Genomic DNA, 19,186 nt, shown 5'->3' with positions numbered 1-19,186 from the left:
TGTGATGGTTTGGAACCTGATTTTGATGCAATGAATGATGGTGTTGAACCCAAAATTGAAGAGGCTATGAACGACTGAGGTGAACCTGTTATGGTTAATATGATTGATGTGTTTAGCATCGGCATGATGTTTGATACACGGGATGATTTATTGAAATGGGCTAGAAATATTGAAAGGGAAAATGAAATTGTCGTTGTCATTTTTAGATTTGAAAATAAGACAGCACGACCAAGAACAAAGACAAAATTAATTATTGGTTGTGAAATAAGCGGTAAATATAGATCTTGAAAGAATCCTAAACTTATGAGGAGCACTTGACTAGAACATGTGAATGCTCATTTAGATTGAGAGGAACACCATCAAGTGTTTGTGAGGAATGGTATCTGCATGTAATATGTGGTGTTCACAACCACAAATTGGTGTAATACGTAGTGTTCACAACCACGAATTGATCAAAAAACTAACTGGATATTCTTTCTTAGGCCGATTGTCTCAGGAAGAGAATGTTGTACCTGATGATATGACAAAGAACATTATCAAACCAAGAAACATACTGATGACACTAAAGGATCATAATGTTGAAAGTTTGATGATAATAAAACAAGTTTATAATGCACGTCAAGCATATCGTTCATCACTTAGAGGTAATAGAATAGAAATGCAACATCTTTTGATATTGATGAAATGCGACAAATAAGTCTATCAATATAGGAAGGTAGAAGATTCAAATGAGTTGATGGACATATTTTGTGCTCATCCTGATGCTATCACTCCTGTAAATAATTTTTACATAGTATTGATTATGGATAACACATACAAGACATGTAACTATCAAATGCCATTACTTGAGATTATTGGTGTTACATTTACTAAAATGACATTTGCGTGGGATTTGCATATCTACAGTATGAGTGTGCTGATAATTTTGCGTGGTCACTACAAATGTTGAAAGAACATATTACAAGTGGTGAAGTGAAGTAATTGTTACTAGTAGAGACCTTATATGGCAGATGAGCATACATCTTCCGACCCCCAGCATATCCACCCTTAAAATAAAGAAACCTCTTCAAACGGTCGTTTCACTCTGTAAGACCCATAATTTTAAAGTACACTTTATGCATTTTTATGTATTTTGGATTTTGGCTCAGAGGCTTTTTAGCCAAAGTTAATAATATTTTGGAGTCTTTATGATCAAAGAGATATTTTGATGCCGTTTAGGATTACTCGTCGATAAATAAATTAAATTAAGTGCGGTAAATCCTTTACGAAGAATTTAATGCATTACGGGTGAAATGGTAATTTAACAAATATCTAGATATTATATATATATATATATATATGTTTTGAAAATCGTTTAAGTTAACTGGGCGTTAAGAATGGGGAATCTCTTAATGTCTCGGTTACTTAATATTTTGTTTTGAAAATCGTTTAAGTTAACTGGGCGTTAAGAATGGGGAATCTCTTAATGTCTCGGTTACTTAATATTTTGTTTTAAAGAAAAATCGTTTAAGTTAACTGGGCGTTAAGAATGGGGAATCTCTTAATGTCTCGGTTACTTAATATTTTGTTTTAAAGAAAAATCGTTTAAGTTAACTGGGCGTTAAGAATGGGGAATCTCTTAATGTCTCGGTTACTTATTATTTTGTTTGGAAAATTGTTTAAGTTAACTGGGCGTTGAGAATGGGGAATCTCTTAATGTCTCGGTTACTTAATATTTTGTTTTGAAAATCGTTTAAGTTAACTGGGCGTTAAGAATGGGGAATCTCTTAATGTCTCGGTTACTTATTATTTTGTTTTGAAAATTGTTTAAGTTAACTGGGCGTTGAGAATGGGGAATCTCTTAATGTCTCGGTTACTTATTATTTTGTTTGGAAAATTGTTTAAGTTAACTGGGCGTTAAGAATGGGGAATCTCTTAATGTCTCGGTTACTTAACATTTTGTTTTGAAAACCGTTTAAGTTAACTGGGCGTTAAGAATGGGGAATCTCTTAATGTCTCGGTTACTTATTATTTTGTTTGGAAAATTGTTTAAGTTAACTGGGCGTTAAGAATGGGGAATCTCTTAATGTCTTGTTTACTCGTGTATGTTTTGGTAAGTTGTGCTGACCCGGGATAGGTGGCACCTCGGTAAACGGTACGGACCCGTGATAGGTAGTACGTTTACGACTTACGTTCCTGCGGGAATTGCGTTTGTCCGTGAGAGACTGCGTAGGGGTTTGTCCGTGAGAGACTACGCCCTGGTTTAAGTTAGATGAGAATTAAGAATGGGGAATCTCTTAATGTCTCGTTTACTCGTGTATGTTTTGGTAAGTTGTGCTGACCCGGGATAGGTGGCACCTCGGTAAACGGTACGGACCCGTGATAGGTAGTACGTTTACGACTTACGTTCCTGAGGGAATTGTGTTTGGTAAGTTGTGCAGACCCGGGATAGGTGGCACCTCGGTAAACAGTACGGACCCGTGATAGGTAGTACGTTTACGACTTACGTTCCTGAGGGAATTGTGTTTGGTAAGTTGTGCAGACCCGGGATAGGTGGCACCTCGGTAAACGGTACGGACCCGTGATAGGTAGTACGTTTACGACTTACGTTCCTGCGGGAATTGCGTTTGTCCGTGAGAGACTGCGCAGGGGTTTGTCCGTGAGAGACTACGCCCTGGTTTAAGTTAGATGAGAATTAAGAATGGGGAATCTCTTAATGTCTCGTTTACTCGTGTATGTTTTGGTAAGTTGTGCTGACCCGGGATAGGTGGCACCTCGGTAAACAGTACGGACCCGGGATAGGTAGTACGTTTACAATTTACGTTCCTGCGGGAATTGCGTTTGTCCGTGAGAGACTGCGCAGGGGTTTGTCCGTGAGAGACTACGCCCTGGTTTAAGTTAGATGAGAATTAAGAATGGGGAATCTCTTAATGTCTCGTTTACTTATGTATGTTTTGGTAAATCGTGCAGACCCGTGATAGGTGGCACCTTGGTAAACGGTACGGGTCCGTGATAGGCAGTACGTTTACGATTTACGTTTGGTAAGTTGTGCAGACCCGGGATAGGTGGCACCTCGGTAAACAGTACTGACCCGTGATAGGTGGTACGTTTACGAGTTACGTTCCTGAGGGAATTGTGTTTGTCCGTGAGAGACTGCACAGGTGTTTGTCCGTGAGAGACTACACCCTGTTAAATTGTGAATTGTTGGTTCATTTGGTATGTGTAGTAATTGTGTTATAAGTGTTATGTTTTGGAATTTGGTGATAACATGTTGGATTGCTATACCATTTTGAAACCCATGATGTTGTATTGATTGTGTTATAAATGTTAAGTGTTATGTTTTGGAATTTGGTGATAACATGTTGGATTGCTATACCATTTTGAAACCCATGATGTTGTATTAATTGTGTTATAAATGTTAAGTGTTATGTTTTGGAATTTGGTGATAACATGTTTGCTTGCAATACTATTTCGAAACTAATGATGTTGTAGCGATTGCGTTATCAGTGCTAAGTGTTAGGATTTGAGATTATGTATGAATGTGATTGAGTTAGTTATGAATTTTTGGAAAAATGATGAGGGAAATCGATTTCCCAATCGATTGGATGAGTTGCAGGAAGTTCACTATTTTAACCTAATCGATTTGCCAATCGATTGTATAAATATGTCTTTCAAAATCTTTTAAGAAATCGATTTGGAAATCGATTGGCAGAGAGGCAGGAACTCAGCAAAACTGCCAAAATCGATTTGGAAATCGATTTGGCAACACAGGGACTCATCAGAACTGACAAAATCGACTTAGAAATCGATTTGGTCATGCAGAAACTCAGCAGAACTGACCAAATCGATTTGGCAATCGATTGGCTCAGCAAAAGTCCTTATTTTGAGTTAGATAATCGATTGCTCAATTGATTTATCAATGCTTTGGTCAGTTATGTATTACTTGATGGTTTGAGAACTTCATTTTGAGTTCATTGTTAATTGGCAAGCATTATATGAACTTTTAGCATATGGAAAATCCTTTTAAGGTGCATGCTTAGTTGAAAGGTTATTTGTGCATTTAAAACTTAAATGTTATGTGTTATCTGTTAATTTCGGTTGGTGACCCTTTACAATTATTGTGGAAATCTGGGCTTTGCCCTCAGATGAGAGTCAGGACGATCCTACCGGTTCGTACCCTACGGATGGGAATGGAGATGGGAACGCTTGACTGCAGCTACGTTAGGAGGATCCCACGGGGCGCGTGGAGATCACTCAGGGTGTATAGTTTTTGGTAGGATGATCAGATTAGGTTGATGTATAGGGACTAGACGTCCTACTTTTTGGGTTGGAGTATTTTGATTTGGAAAATTGTACTTATACTAATATTGTCAGTTTGACATCTTATTTGAATGGGTCCCATGTACCATTTGTTGTTGTGTAAATGCTTTGGATTTATATTTGGAGAAACTTTTCCGCTGCTTGTAAATTATAATGACTCAATTATTTATCCAAAAGCATTTTGTTGTTTATTTCTCTGTTTCAGTTTAATTTCTTTTGAAAAAAAAAAAATACACCCTCGCTTAGAAAATCGGGGTGTTACACACTCGATGCTCCTCATATAGTGTCCAACATACTAATCAACGTCAATCTCGTCAAGAGCTTTCCTAAATGAAATAACCAAACCCTTATCCCTTTTTGGCTTCCATCTAAGTGTTCTAGGGTAGTCCTCAACATAACTAGGAGAAAGTCTACAATAATCTACATATAATGTTGGGAAATGCTCATCAACCCACACTTGCACATATATAATAACATTTCATTAGTTTATAATTAATAATTGAAATTATTAACACAATAAACAACCATAGAGTTTACCTGCATTAATGTATAATACCCAGAAGTTGTTATGGTCTGATGTCTACTCACTTCGCGGAGATTATCATATAGGTAAGCAAGAGCAGCAACACCCCAAGCATATCCCCCACATGAATTGAGGTATCGGAAGCAATCTAGATGTGCAACACTAACTGCAAAGTCACTTTTGTCAATGGAAAGGGTGCAACCAACCAAAAATAAAAGAAATTCCCTCAAAACCATCTGCCAGTACTGGTCATGACAATGTTGATGGTATACTTCAACTAACCAACTAAATCGAATTATGGTTGTCCGCATGACATTAAACTCAGCATAAACAGCAACTTAAGTAACTTCGAGAAGTTCAACAAATATTTTTACACTGTTATCCTTGTTAAATACATTAACACTGAAGAATGTACCGGTGATGGGTATATGCAACAAAGATAAGACATCGTCTAGAGTAATCCTCATATCTCCAATTAGAAGATGGAAGTTATTGGTGTCACGAAGCCACCTCTCTACGAAGGCAAAAATGATCCATTTGTCTATCATTTCGTAACTGCATTTTAGCAACTAATATAATCCAGAACTCTTAACCAATTGTTCAACCTCTTCGTGTTCAATCACAACTTCTTTTAATTTTTTCCGTTGCTAAATACTCCTAATTTTCCACGATCTTGAAATAAAATAAGCGAAAAAATATAAGTTAAAAAACATTATGATAATAACTATTAAAAATTTAATATGATTGAGAAAATTATCTCGCCATCTCAAAGTTGAATGGCCACATGATCATCAAATGTCCTAAGGACAAACTTGTCAACGGAACCTCTGGTTGGGCTTCATATTGTGCCTCTTGTGCCTCTTCCTGTTGAGCTCATGTCCTTGTTGCTGATGTAATCTTTGTTGTTCCTGTCTAAACCTGTCAACACGCTGAGCCCGTGCAGAAATAGTTGGTCTAACACGACGATCCTCCTCATTAGAAGTACCCTAATTAATTATAACACGACCCTCTCTGTCAATAAACATAGTGTGCACCATTTCTGCATAACCAAATCATAATCAAAAGAATAAAACCTACGTTAACTGATTTCGCGTAGCAAGTCCAGAAACATATGTGAACTGAGTTCATGTACGTGAACTCAGTATCATGAAACCCAGAAATGTACATGAACTTAGCTCTCGTACATGAACTCAGTTCGTGTACACCCTAGGTGAACTCATTTCACGTACACTTTTAGTTCACATACGTTTCTGGGCTTGCAACAACTTCAAAAACACAAACATGATTTCTACCCTTGCTTGCATAACAATAAACAGAAACAACAACAATATCGTAAAAAAACAACAACAACAACAACAACATTGATGCTTACTTAATTGAAGATTATGAAGATGATGAAGATGTTGAAGATGATGAAGATGACAAAGATGATTGATGCTGATTGAAAATGATTGAAGATATAGAAGATGATGAATGAATATAATGAAGATATAATAAATAGGGGTTAGGTTAATGAAGATGAAGATTGAAATAGAGAGGGAGAACATTTTAGGTGTTTTGATTTTTAAAAAAAAATTAGAGTATTGGTAACAAAATTGTAACTTTTAGATAACAAAATTGTAATCTAAAAGTGTAACTTTTACAAGCTGTGAATCTGGACAAAGGTGGTTCACAAACCATGTAATTGAAACATTTTTTCAAAATCATTCCGAACTGAACACTCCACGTACAACATCTTCACCGTGTGAATTCGGAGTGTCGCGGAAATCCCGAGTACAAATTCCCATCCATGACCCAAAGTAATAAAAGTTGAATTGTCATACTTGAAGAAAGGGTTTCAAATGTTTCATCACTTCATGAGTCATCATAACTCCCCCAAGTACCAACATTTGACTCACTGATTGTGAGTTCTTTCATATCCTCTGACGTACACACACAGCAATATCACGATTTATTAAGCAGAATAGTCCAATTTTTACCCAAAAAAACGAGAAAAAATGGTCTAATTGCTCAAAAAATAAATAATTAAATAAAAAGAATAGTCGAATAAGTATAACAGTGTAAGGCTAAGATGAATCGTGCAAAGCAATAGAATAGAAGCATGGCAACAACAAGGTCATTCGTGGGACCCACACCATTTCTTCTTTCTTCTCCATACAAAAGTGCACTAATCAAATCCCTCCACTTGCCATCTTCTCCTACCTCTTTCTCCCCACTCCACGTCAGCACCTCTTCCACAATCTCGGCCGACCACCACCAACAACCTCATCCCTCCTTCGAAATCCTCGGAGGCGCACGTGATCGTTTCCTCCCATCTCTCTCTCACGTGACTCGTCCTTACCACCCTTTCCCCCTCATCGCTTGGAACCGCCACATCGAAACCATTTTCGCCTCGTTTTTCCGATCACTCCCCGACGTCAGACTCCGCCGTGAGTGCATAAGAACTAAAGACGGAGGAGCCGTCGCTCTCGACTGGGTTTCCGGTGACGACCGTCTCTTGCCACCTGATGCTCCACTCCTCATTTTGCTGGTTCGTTACCCTCTTAGCACAAGTCAACCAAAGTAAAAAAAAAAAAATTCTGTCAATTGAAAACAAACTTCGAAGTTTTTTATGCTTTTTTGCTTCTTTTGTTTAATGTGCAGCCAGGTTTAACTGGAGGTAGTGGTGATTCTTATGTGAGACACATGTTAGTTAGAGCTAGAAGTAAAGGTTGGCGTGTTGTTGTGTTCAATAGTCGTGGCTGTGGAGATAGCCCTATTACTACTCCCCAGGTGAGTGATGAATTATATTAGCATTAAACTGAATCTTAATATTAGATCAACATATTTTGTAGAATTGTTTTTGTTTTAAATCTTCTTTTATCTACGAATGTGATTTTTATTTTGATATTGATATTATTACTTTAAGAGCAAATCTAATTGAAAATCACTGAGTACATGAGGTGTTAGCTCATATACGAGAGAGTCTTGAAATATGAACATTAGTACTATTTTAATTAATAATAATTTCCTGCTCTCCAATTTTAAAAAAAAATATTAGAAAATGGCTTCTAGTTAGATATGCTTACTGTTTCAACCATGTGTGTGTTTGTGCAGTTCTATTCAGCATCATTTTTAGGAGATATGCGTGAGGTTGTTTCTCATGTCTCAGCTAGATACCCCAATGCTAATTTATATGGTGTTGGTTGGTCACTTGGAGCAAACATTCTTGTTCGTTACTTGGGTCAGGTAGGTAACTTGGAAGAGCTTCTTTATCGCATATACACTTTTTTGTAACTTCATGGAATAGATTATAAAACAAGCCTTATATGATATGCTTATTTTCATAAGCTCTCATCATATCTTATAGAGAATTTATGAAAAGTTTTCCCTCATTTTCTCTTTGATTGTAGAAATGAATCATACATAAGCACTTTTAAGTTAATAAGTGCTTTATTTATGTTATCTAGTCCATGGTTTTAAATTGCGGTTTTGTAGTGGTTTGGTTACGTTGCAAATCTTAATATTGCGGTTGCAATTGCAATTTAAAACCATGATCTAGTCTACCCACTTCTGCCATGTTATTTAATTTTTTGTTCTATTTTTAGGAATCCCAAAATTGTCCTCTTTCTGGCGCTGTATCATTGTGCAATCCATTCAATTTGGTTGTGGCAGATGAGGACTTCCGAAAGGGATTTAACAAAATTTATGACAAGGCTCTTTCTAACGCACTCTGCAAGATTTTCAACAAGTGAGACAAATTTATATGTTATTGATGGTTATTAATTCTAATACATATAAATGAAACCATTAGCTAGACATGACTTTTTATTTTTCTTTTTGGTGGCAGACATGCTTTACTCTTTGAAGATATTGGTGGTGAATATAACATTCCACAGGCAGCCAATGCCAAGTCTGTTAGGGAATTTGATGATGGATTGACCCGCGGTACGTCACCCTAACTTTTTGAAGTTGGATAGGTAGATAGATAGATCAAATATGTGAAGTTTTATCCACTCAGATACTCTTCTATGAGGCTTTGCAGTTTCTTTTGGATTCAAGTCTGTGGATGATTACTACTTTAATTCAAGCAGTTCAGATTCCATAAAACATGTTCAAACACCTTTGCTCTGCATCCAGGTACAAATCTCGACTCAAAATATTTGTGATCATTGTGTTATCTTGATTTTATCCTCTGTCAACTGTGATTTGCAACCTCCCTTTATTGATTCAATCTTGGGAACTGGTTAGGATTTTGCATCTTCAATTGTATAAAAAAACAAAAATAATTAAATTGAAAGACTTTCTTTTTTCCAGGCAGCCAATGATCCAATTGCTCCTTCTAGGGGAATTCCTCGTGAAGATATCAAGGTATGCATTATTTTTTTTGAATTATGGAATATAGTGTTATCATTCTTGATTAAAATGTATTTGGTAATTCTCTTAAAGAGATGAAGAATAGAAAAAGAAGAATAGATAGAGATTAAATACTATAATGTTTCGATTTCATTGAACGGTACATGGTATGGATAAAAGATAATACCATGGAATGACTTCAAAAGAATTTTATTTGTACTCTTATTGTGTGGATATCATATTTATCCTTCTCTAGAAATTGGTAAAACAAAATATATCCTGCAATCTGGTTATGACGATGCAATCACTGCAGTTATGATCTTGTAGTTGTTGGATGAAAATCAGACTGCCCATTTTCAACGTTCGAAAATCTCTAGAAATTGGTAAAACAAAATATATCCTGCAATCTGGTTATGACGATGCAATCACTGCAGTTATGATCTTGTAGTTGTTGGATGAAAAACAGACTGCCCATTTTCAACGTTCGAAAATCTCTAGAAATTGGTAAAACAAAATATATCCTGCAATCTGGTTATGACGATGCAATCACTGCAGTTATGATCTTGTAGTTGTTGGATGAAAAACAGACTGCCCATTTTCAACGTTCGAAAATCTCTAGAAATTGGTAAAACAAAATATATCCTGCAATCTGGTTATGACGATGCAATCACTGCAGTTATGATCTTGTAGTTGTTGGATGAAAAACAGACTGCCCATTTTCAACGTTCGAAAATCTCTAGAAATTGGTAAAACAAAATATATCCTGCAATCTGGTTATGACGATGCAATCACTGCAGTTATGATCTTGTAGTTGTTGGATGAAAATCAGACTGCCCATTTTCAACGTTCGAAAATCTCTAGAAATTGGTAAAACAAAATATATCCTGCAATCTGGTTATGACGATGCAATCACTGCAGTTATGGTCTTGTAGTTGTTGGATGAAAATCAGACAGCCCATTTTCAACGTTCGAAAATTGGATTTAATACACAGATTCAAAATGTGAGATGTCTGATCTTCATATAACAGTTCTGATTATATGAAGATAGTTGTTCTGACTAAATTCTTTCCTGTAAAAGATGAATTAACTATTCTACTTTTTTTTTTTTTTTGGTTTTAAAGAGCCTAGCAGCAAAACTCATATATTAAATGTAGAGAAAGAATAGTATCCCTTGTTCAAACCCGCACCTCAGTATATTAAATGTCCCTTTAACTATCATCTGAGCTGTGGTTACGAGACTAATTTACAAGACTCAATTAACTATTTATGATGGCTGATTAACTCAACTATGATTATGTTATGTCTATCTGTATTTAACATGCTTATCTATCTATCTATATTACTCCATATTCAAGTATGGCCCTTGTTATTATGTCAGGAAAATCCAAACTGCTTATTAGTAGTGACATCTAAAGGTGGTCACCTGGGGTGGGTTGCTGGTGATGAAGCTCCACTTGGAGCCCCTTGGACTGATCCTTTGGTCATTGATTTCCTCCAATTTCTAGAGACAGAAGAAGCAGCCAAATCAACACAAACTTGTAGCAATCCTGGAGATAATAAAGAGACCTTGTACCATCTTCAAGTGTAGTGTGATACTTATCATTCATTCATTCATCAACTACGTTCTGCAATCTCAAGAACACAACATTCTTGAACATTCTTAGTCCCTGGAGTGCCAACATGTGGAAGCAACTAAACTTTTGTTCCTTACTCCAGCGAAGCATGGTGGATATTATTTATGATCGATTCAAGTATATCGTTCCATTTGCCTACCACTCAATGAATGCATATACAAATAATTTTTTTTTGAAAAGGCCTACAGAAATAATATAATATAATAAATAATTAATTTGTACTGTAATTCTTTAAACATTTCATATTGTTTTCGAACTTTTCAACATTTATCCCCGTTATTTTATTGCTATACTTTGAAAATAATAAAGAGTTGTGATTAAGTGATGGTGTAAAACTATATTACATATCCTATATGTATAATCATTTAGCTCATAAAATAATATCATAAAAACATGAAAATTATGAAAATTTGTACCTTAAGCAAAGGGAAATTTTGATTTGGAGTAATTGGTACTGATAATAACTAAAACCTAGGGAGTTGGATGTAGTCATACGTCACATTGATCTCAAAGGTCTGATCAAGATCAGACGGCCAAAATTTTAAGATAGATATTATTTTGTCAACAAAAATTATTATCTTAAAATTTGGACTGTCTGATATTATATGCAAATCTTACTCTTTTACTCCGTTCATCTCACGGTGATTGTCATTTTTGTAAAAAATTATCTTAAAATAAATGTTATTTATAATTTTTAATATAATTTTAATTAGTTTTTTTATACTATCTTTTAATTATAACTATATATACAACTTTTAAAATAATATTATACTTTGCATTGATAATAGTGCAAAAACTCACATGAATAATTTCTCTTCCTCAAGGAATTCCAAATCCAACAAAATATCTATGACAAAAAAATTAAAATACCACCTAACTCATTGGCATTGTTCTCTCCACCATTCCTCAATCTTTCTTCCATGAATTTTCTTCTAGAGTTATATAAGGAATTGACACAATATCTTGGTGTCTTCTTAGCTTCAAGAATTTCCTCCACCTAATCTTTGAACAATATTCTTGTAATTGGTGGCCTAAAGTTCAAGACAATGTATTTGAAAAAAGTTACTAGAGAAAATAAGTTATTCATTTCTCATAAGTTATTGATGTCACGTGATTTCTTTCAATGTAAAAGAAAATCTACGCCATTAATCTTAATTACTTTTTTGTTTTGTTTTAAAGTGTCTAATGGAAAAACTACACATTAAATGCTGATAAGTGGCATATCGCAAGTTTGAACTTGCTCTCCAATATATCAAATACTTGCAATCTTTTACCATTTGAGTCGTGCTTAAGAAACAATAATTTAATTAATTAACATTCAATATTTTTAATCAATTGTTCTTATTTCTTATAATAATCAATTGTTCTCACTAAAGTCACTCAATATATAGAAACCCTGACCCAGGTAATGTTAGTTGGACTACTGAAGTTAGTATAGTTGATCCGTTGTCGCACGTGGGTCAAATACAAGTAATAAAAATGTAGCGTAAGGACAACAACTCAAGTTGTCTCGCAAAGACTTCTGATTATATCAACCAAATTTAGAATCAAGAAAACAAAAAGGGAAATTTTGTATTTAGGTTCAAACAAATTGAAAAAACAAATTAAAGTCACATATATTAAAATAACCAATCCACTAGTTCAGAAATATCGAACCTATCACAGATTCTAAAAGAGGGAAAATTAATTTTGAAAATAGAATCCCTAAACTCTAAAAAAGACTAAAAATATATAGTATTTATTTTGGACTTTAAAACAAGTGGCCCGACACTAAAAATTACTTCAAAAAGCTCAGATCAAGTAATCAACAGTTTACACCAAGAAAAGTTCCTATTTGGGCTTTTGCTCCAACATACAAGTTGTAACTTTGACTCTTAGATTTCAAGCGGCTACTTGCATGTGTCAATCCGATATCCAGAGCTCAAGTTATGGTCTATAGAGCAAGCAAAGAACAATATGCAAATAATAACATTGAAACTCAATTATGATCCAAAGTTTAGAAATATGCTAAAAAAACTAGTCTTAGGCTGAAAATAGCTTTTAAAATGTCATAGTACAAAGCTAGAAAGATATGCCCAAATGCATTGATCAATTTCTCCCACACCTAAGCTTTTACATTACGAGCAAAACAGGGCATGTGTTTCTACAAATTCTCAAAAATGCAAATTGGTAAGCAACTTTTTTTTAAGCTTCAAGGAACATGGCAATCATGAATCGTTTTTTTTTTATCACAACAAAGAAAAAAAGAGGACAAATTAATTAAAGAATACATCATAAGTGATACAACACTTACATTTTATAAAATTCTCTCAACTACTCAAGTGTTTAGCCTACTGTTTACACTCAAAACACGTCATGAAAGCTGACACTACCATAGGCTTGATAAACCTCTAACATCTCTACTTAAAACACATGCATATAATGATCAAAAGGTCTTTATTAAGGTTGTAAATAAGCCAAGGTAAGGGTGAGATGATCCTAAGGGAATAGGGCGACAAATCAAAGGGGATAAAGGAGTAATGATTAGGAGAGAAAAGTAACATTGAGAGATAACTTAACTCAAAAAAAAAAAAAAAAAACACCAATGACTTTTATTCACATACTCTCTTTGTTCACAACCATTTTCCTCATTTATTCATCATTTTTTCACACACACACACATACAGATTTCTTTTTTCACAGTTTCAGATGCCTTGGATAATTCAACAACTTTGCCAGACCTCAAGGTAATTGCACTTACATTAGGAACCTTTGGATTTACTACTAACTGGGTAGGTAATTGGCTTGATCCTTAAGTCTGCATATGATTGATTGAAGTGGTCAGTTGTCCAATCTTTGTCTCCAAATTTTGAATAGTAGAATCTATTCTTTGTTGAAATTGAAGATTTTGGACAACCATCTGTTTGACAAGGTCCTTTAATGAAGGTGTGTTGTTTTGTTGTTGCTATTGTTGTTATGCATTGTTCTACTGCTACCTAGGTTATTGTTGTGCAGACAATTTCCCCCATCTCAGGTTGGGATGGTTTCTCCAACTAAGATTGTACCTGTTAGATGACAGATCATGGTTGACTTGAGAGTTGTATATGTTTGTTGCATATGCTTGAAGAGCATCAACAATCAAATCTTCTTGCAATGTAAGACATGAATTTGTAGAATGCTCTACAGAAATGCAAATACCATAGACCTTTGCTACTTCGGCTTTAACTACTACCAACTTTATAGCAATGAAGTGAGCTCATCAAGTCTGCTCTCTAGATTTTGGTGGGAAGAAGCTTAAATCTCGTTCACTCCCTTTGTCAACACCACTGATTCTTAAGGTGCCAACAATCTTCTGAACCAGCCTCTTTAAATGTAAAGTAATTTTGTCCAGAAGGTTCTCCTCTCTACCAGAGCGTTATACCTTGAGTCTTGGAGGAAATTTTTGCAAGAAGGATTAGATGACTTGCCATTATATCTCTTGGAATAGAATGAGTAAGAAGCATGATGCAGTTATCACGGTAAATAGTACCTTGTAGTGCACTTTTGTACCAAAAAGTTTGTTATCAATCTAGTTATCAATCTATAGATTGATCTGGACATATTTTCTCACCATTTGGGCTTCAAAACTTGACTTTTAATTTCCCATTACACATTATGAGGCCTATGTATGATTTGACAAATGAGTTGTTGCATGTTATCCTTCCAAAAAGTTAATTTTAACAATTGTGCTTTAATAGAACAACATAATATTATGCTGAAAGTTTTTCTATTATTCTTTTAATAAATGACTCAATCTTGAAATTACTTCTTCATCAAAGTTAATTCTTGTCATTTTGCTGAATTGATAGGAAAACTTATGAGTGCAATGAACTTGTTCATCTTGAAAATATTCTTTCATAACAATTGAGAAAATTCTCTTCTATATGAGAGGAGAAATCTTTTGTTGAAACAATATATTTCCAAAAAATTATCTTAGTGTTTGCACATTTTGTGTCTTGTCAATGAAATATCTTTAAGATACTATAGTATAAATATGAATGTACTGGACATGTTCTTCATGAAGATGTTGTCTTGAATATTCAACAATCATTCTCTTGAATGATTGATATAGTATTTGACATACTCATTTTGAGATTCTTTCATAAAGATGTTCTTTGACTTCTTTATTCATCTTTAAATATGTTTGAATTTTAATATACCAATTTGTTATATTTCCCAAGGTATCAAATGATTATTTTGATCATTCTCCTTAATCCTTGGTTCGAACACTTGTTTTTACTTGATTCTTGATACAAAATTTGGCTTTCTTGATTCTCATTTGTTTATAAAGTTGTTTGGAATAATACTAGAATAGTGTAGGAGCAACAACCATGTACTTTTGGACCATCATACATCTTTAGATAAGGACAATGTTCTCTTATCTTGTAACGAATATTCTTATCAATGAATGATAAGCTAGATGAATTAATTCTTCAAGGACTTTTTCATAAAAGTTGTTCCTTATCCTTATACCATTCTTTGTGTATTGCTAAGCTATTTTAAAAACTCATTCAAGATTATTCTCAAACCTCCAAGCTTAATACAAAACATAATATGTGTTTTGTCACACTACTTCAAGAATAATCTCGTGTAGCTTGGGATAAAAGTTCTTCTATAATTACCCTTTAAATATGAACATTCATGTGATATGGAAGACTTCATATGATGAGTTTCTTATCCTCACAATTGATTCTCTTGAGATTCAAAAAATAGCCTTTTAATATCTTCATGAAGCTTATGAAACTATTGTTGTAACCTTCTTATGATACTTTAATTCTTTCATAACTAAGTATGCACTTGTTGATATGAGTGGTATCTAGTGATTCTTGTTTCTTAAATAAAACTCAAGTACAATCATCAATAAATCATCATTTATAAAACTTATCATTTTATTCACAAGGTTTGTTGCTATTAAAATATATATAAAAAATGTGTTGACCTCAACAGATGTTTTGTTCACATTCCAAGATATGAGAGGTTCAAACTTGATTGTAAGTCCAAAATAATATGTGTTCGCTGGTTATAGTGAAAAAGAATTTGGTTATAGATTGTGGGATTTGGTTGAAAAGAAATTTATTAGTAGTCGAGATGTGATATTTTGTGAATACCAGATTATTAAAGACATTGATAAAGCTGATAAACAAAAATCAAATTCTAGAAGTTACATTGATGTTGCACCTTATCCCACTATTGAAATATTTTGATAATGAAAAGTGGTTGAAGGCCATGCAAGAAGAGATGAATTTCTTGCATGCTAATCACACATTTGAAATGAGTATACAAGATAAAGGAAAAGAGAATAGTTTCGACTAAGATACAAAGCAAGATTGATTGTGAAAGGTTTTAATCAAAGAAAATGTATCGACTTTGAAGAAGTTTTCTCACCAGTGGTGAAAATATCCTCAATTCCATTTGTACTTGGGTTAACACCTAGTTTGAATCTTGAAGTTAAACAACTTGATGTGAAGACGACATTCCTTCATGGAAATTTTGAGGAAGAGATCTATATGGAGCAACTTGAGGGCTTTGAAGTCAAAGGTAAAAGAAACTTGTATGAAAATTGAAGAAAAGTTTTGTATTGCCTCAAACAAGCACCGTTACAATGGTACAAAAATTTGATTATTTAATGGAGAAGCATAGGTGCAAAAAATTACTTCTAACCATTATGTGTTTGTTAAGAAATTCGACGATGGTGATTTTATTATTCTCTTGTTATATGTGGATGACATGTTGATTGTTGATCAGGACACTAAGAAGATTCAATTCTAAAGAAAGTTTTGAGAATGTCTTTTGCAATGAAAGACTTGGGTCATGCAAAACAAATCTTGTACTTGAGAATTACTCATGACAAGAAGAATGGTAAATTGTGGTTGTCTCGACACTATTACACTGAGAAGGTGTTAGAGTAGTTTGCAATGAATAACTTCAAACCTACTAGTACTCTACTTACTAGTCATTTTATACTGAGTTTTGATCAATGTCCTACAAGTGAATAAGACCAAGAAGATATAAAGAAGGTTCCTTATGCATCAACATTAATAGTGTGATGTATGTTATGGTATGCACAAGGCCATATATTGTTTATATCGTTGGAGTTGTTAGTCAATTGCTTTCTAATCCTAGTAAAGATCAGTGGCAGGCAATGAAGTGGATTTTCATATACTTGAGAGGCACTTCCAAAATGTGTTTATGATTGGAGGTGGCCAACATGGGTTAGATGGCTACACATATGCATATATATAATAGGTGATCTTGATTCTAGAAAATATACTTCTGGTTATATGATGACTTTTGCATGGGATGTTGTGTGTTGGCAATCAAGGTTACAAAAGATTGTTGCATTATCCATTACTGAGGCAAAATACATTGAAACAACCAAAGCTTCCAAAGATCTTTTGAGGATGAAGAATTCCTACAAGAGTTAAGCTTAAAGCAAGAGAAGTTTGTGTTATTCTGTGACTACTAGAGTGCAATCCATGTCAGCAAGAATCCAACTTTTCATGCAAAGTCAAGCACATTGAGATGCAGTATCACTGGATCAAGATGTGTTGGAGATGAAGCCATTTTCAATGGATAAGATTCATACTTATGAGAATGGTTCAAATATAATGACGAAGACCTTATAAATGACAAAGATGATATGTAAGAGAAAGAAGATGGGTATAGTTGAGTAGTTCCTTCTCACTTGAGTCATGAGGGGAAGATTTGTTAATGGGTTCACTTTCTAAGTGGGACCCTCTAGTTTTATTATAATTATTGTTATTACTATAATTATTAAAGAAATAAAAAAAAGGAAATGAGGAAATAAAATCCATAGTTTGAAAGTGCTGAAGCATTGATTTTGAAAGGCGAGAAAAAAACAAAAGCGGCACAACTCAATAGAGAGAATAAGAAAAAATATATTCTGGTGGTAAATGGGTGTGTAGTGTTAGATTATTTTGATAATCTATTAGTGTGACTCATGAAATTTATAAAAAATGGTCTAATGTGATGATTGTTTGGTCTAATGGTAATTAAAGTCAATTTAACTTTTATTTTGAGATTCAAAATAAATAGTATCCACTTTTTCTTCCTTTGAAATTCAAAAAAAAAAAAAAAATACTTTTCTTTCCTTTTTGAATAGACAGTTACAAATTTATTGTAACTATATAAGAGGCGTATAAAATAGAAGGAAGTGATACTATTCTTTTTCTCATGGTTAATATCTTCATCATCGAAGATAAAAGTAAATAATAATAATAATAATAATAATAATAATAATAATAATTTTGGTCACTAATTTGTACTGTTTTGATTTTATTACTTTTAGTTTTATTTTTGGTAGATACTTTTTAGTTTGTTTTTATTGGCTCGTTATTTTATATATAGTATTGCTTCATGTGAGTATAAATAATAATAATAATAATAATAATAATAATAATAATAATAATAATAATAATAATAATAATAATAATAATAATAATAATAATAATAATAATAATAATAATAATAAATCATAAGGATATTATCGTCATTTTTATAGTGATTCTCAAGACGTCAAACTTATTTAACTAAAAACATAGAAAACAAATTATTGAAATGAAAATAACATACCAAGTAAAGCATTTAACATTCTTAATATAACATTTTTATTTTTCAATACTATAATTTTAGTAAATAGATTATTAAGTTTTTTCATCGTTGGTCTATCTGAGAATTAGAGCTCTATAATTGTTGCTTGAGACTAATATTGACATTAGGTCCCTTTGTTGGCACTTAGTTCTATATCATAATTTATGTATTGTAAATTTAAAAATGCAACAATATTTATATTTGAGATATTTGCTTTAATCATTAGTTGTGTAATTTATGTTGGATATTTAATATACACTTTTATTATGTAAACAAACAATTTGTATAACATGAATATAGTGAAAAGATTAAAAAATAGCATGATGGTCAATTATTTGAATATTTATTCACATTTATCATAAGCTTCATTAACACTTTAGATGCATGTTGTAACAAGTCTTGTTAAGCGTATGTGTTCAATCTATACTCCATTGGTCCTTTTTTATAAGCCTTTATTGTGTTAGGTGGTGTTAATGTGTATATTTTGTGTGTGGTTATTACTAATGGAATTGATTAGAAAAACAATAGTATTAATAGGGATTGATCTGGAAGAAAAAAAATAAATGTATATAGTAAGTTGTACAGGGAATTATATTTTGGAAAAAAATTTGTGTTTATAATTAGAGACAGAAAAAACAGTGCCAATTTATTTGGAAAAAAATGTTTGTACCTTGCTTTATAAGTATAACTTTATTTTACAATATTTAATGATTATTTATGACTGATGCAACACTTCTAAATATATATATATATATATATATATATA

General features: G+C 33.2%; 1 protein-coding gene across 1 annotated transcript; it reads left to right on the top strand.

Annotated features, from left to right (window-relative positions):
* The first annotated feature begins 6,853 nt into the window (after positions 1 to 6,853).
* LOC101497774 (embryogenesis-associated protein EMB8) lies at positions 6,854 to 11,112 on the top strand. Its single transcript, XM_004506282.4, has 8 exons — positions 6,854 to 7,352; positions 7,466 to 7,594; positions 7,919 to 8,050; positions 8,410 to 8,552; positions 8,652 to 8,749; positions 8,847 to 8,941; positions 9,119 to 9,172; positions 10,536 to 11,112. Exons 1-8 carry the CDS (start codon positions 6,924 to 6,926, stop codon positions 10,743 to 10,745), a joined length of 1,290 nt encoding a protein of 429 aa, XP_004506339.1. The 5' UTR covers positions 6,854 to 6,923; the 3' UTR covers positions 10,746 to 11,112.
* The last annotated feature ends 8,074 nt before the right edge of the window (positions 11,113 to 19,186 follow it).

The sequence above is a fragment of the Cicer arietinum genome, chromosome 6 (assembly GCF_000331145.2).
Source record: "Cicer arietinum cultivar CDC Frontier isolate Library 1 chromosome 6, Cicar.CDCFrontier_v2.0, whole genome shotgun sequence".
NCBI lineage: Eukaryota > Viridiplantae > Streptophyta > Magnoliopsida > Fabales > Fabaceae > Cicer > Cicer arietinum.
Note: the sequence above shows the minus strand (reverse complement) of the source record. Positions and strands in the feature narration are given on the sequence as shown.

Excerpts from the sequence above, each read along its gene's own strand:
- LOC101497774 (XM_004506282.4), top strand. The coding sequence starts at position 6,924 with ATGGCAACAACAAGGTCATTCGTGGGACCCACACCATTTCTTCTTTCT. Across the intron at positions 7,595-7,918 it reads GCCCTATTACTACTCCCCAG|TTCTATTCAGCATCATTTTT; the intron begins GTGAGTGATGAA and ends GTGTTTGTGCAG. Across the intron at positions 8,553-8,651 it reads CTCTGCAAGATTTTCAACAA|ACATGCTTTACTCTTTGAAG; the intron begins GTGAGACAAATT and ends TTTTGGTGGCAG.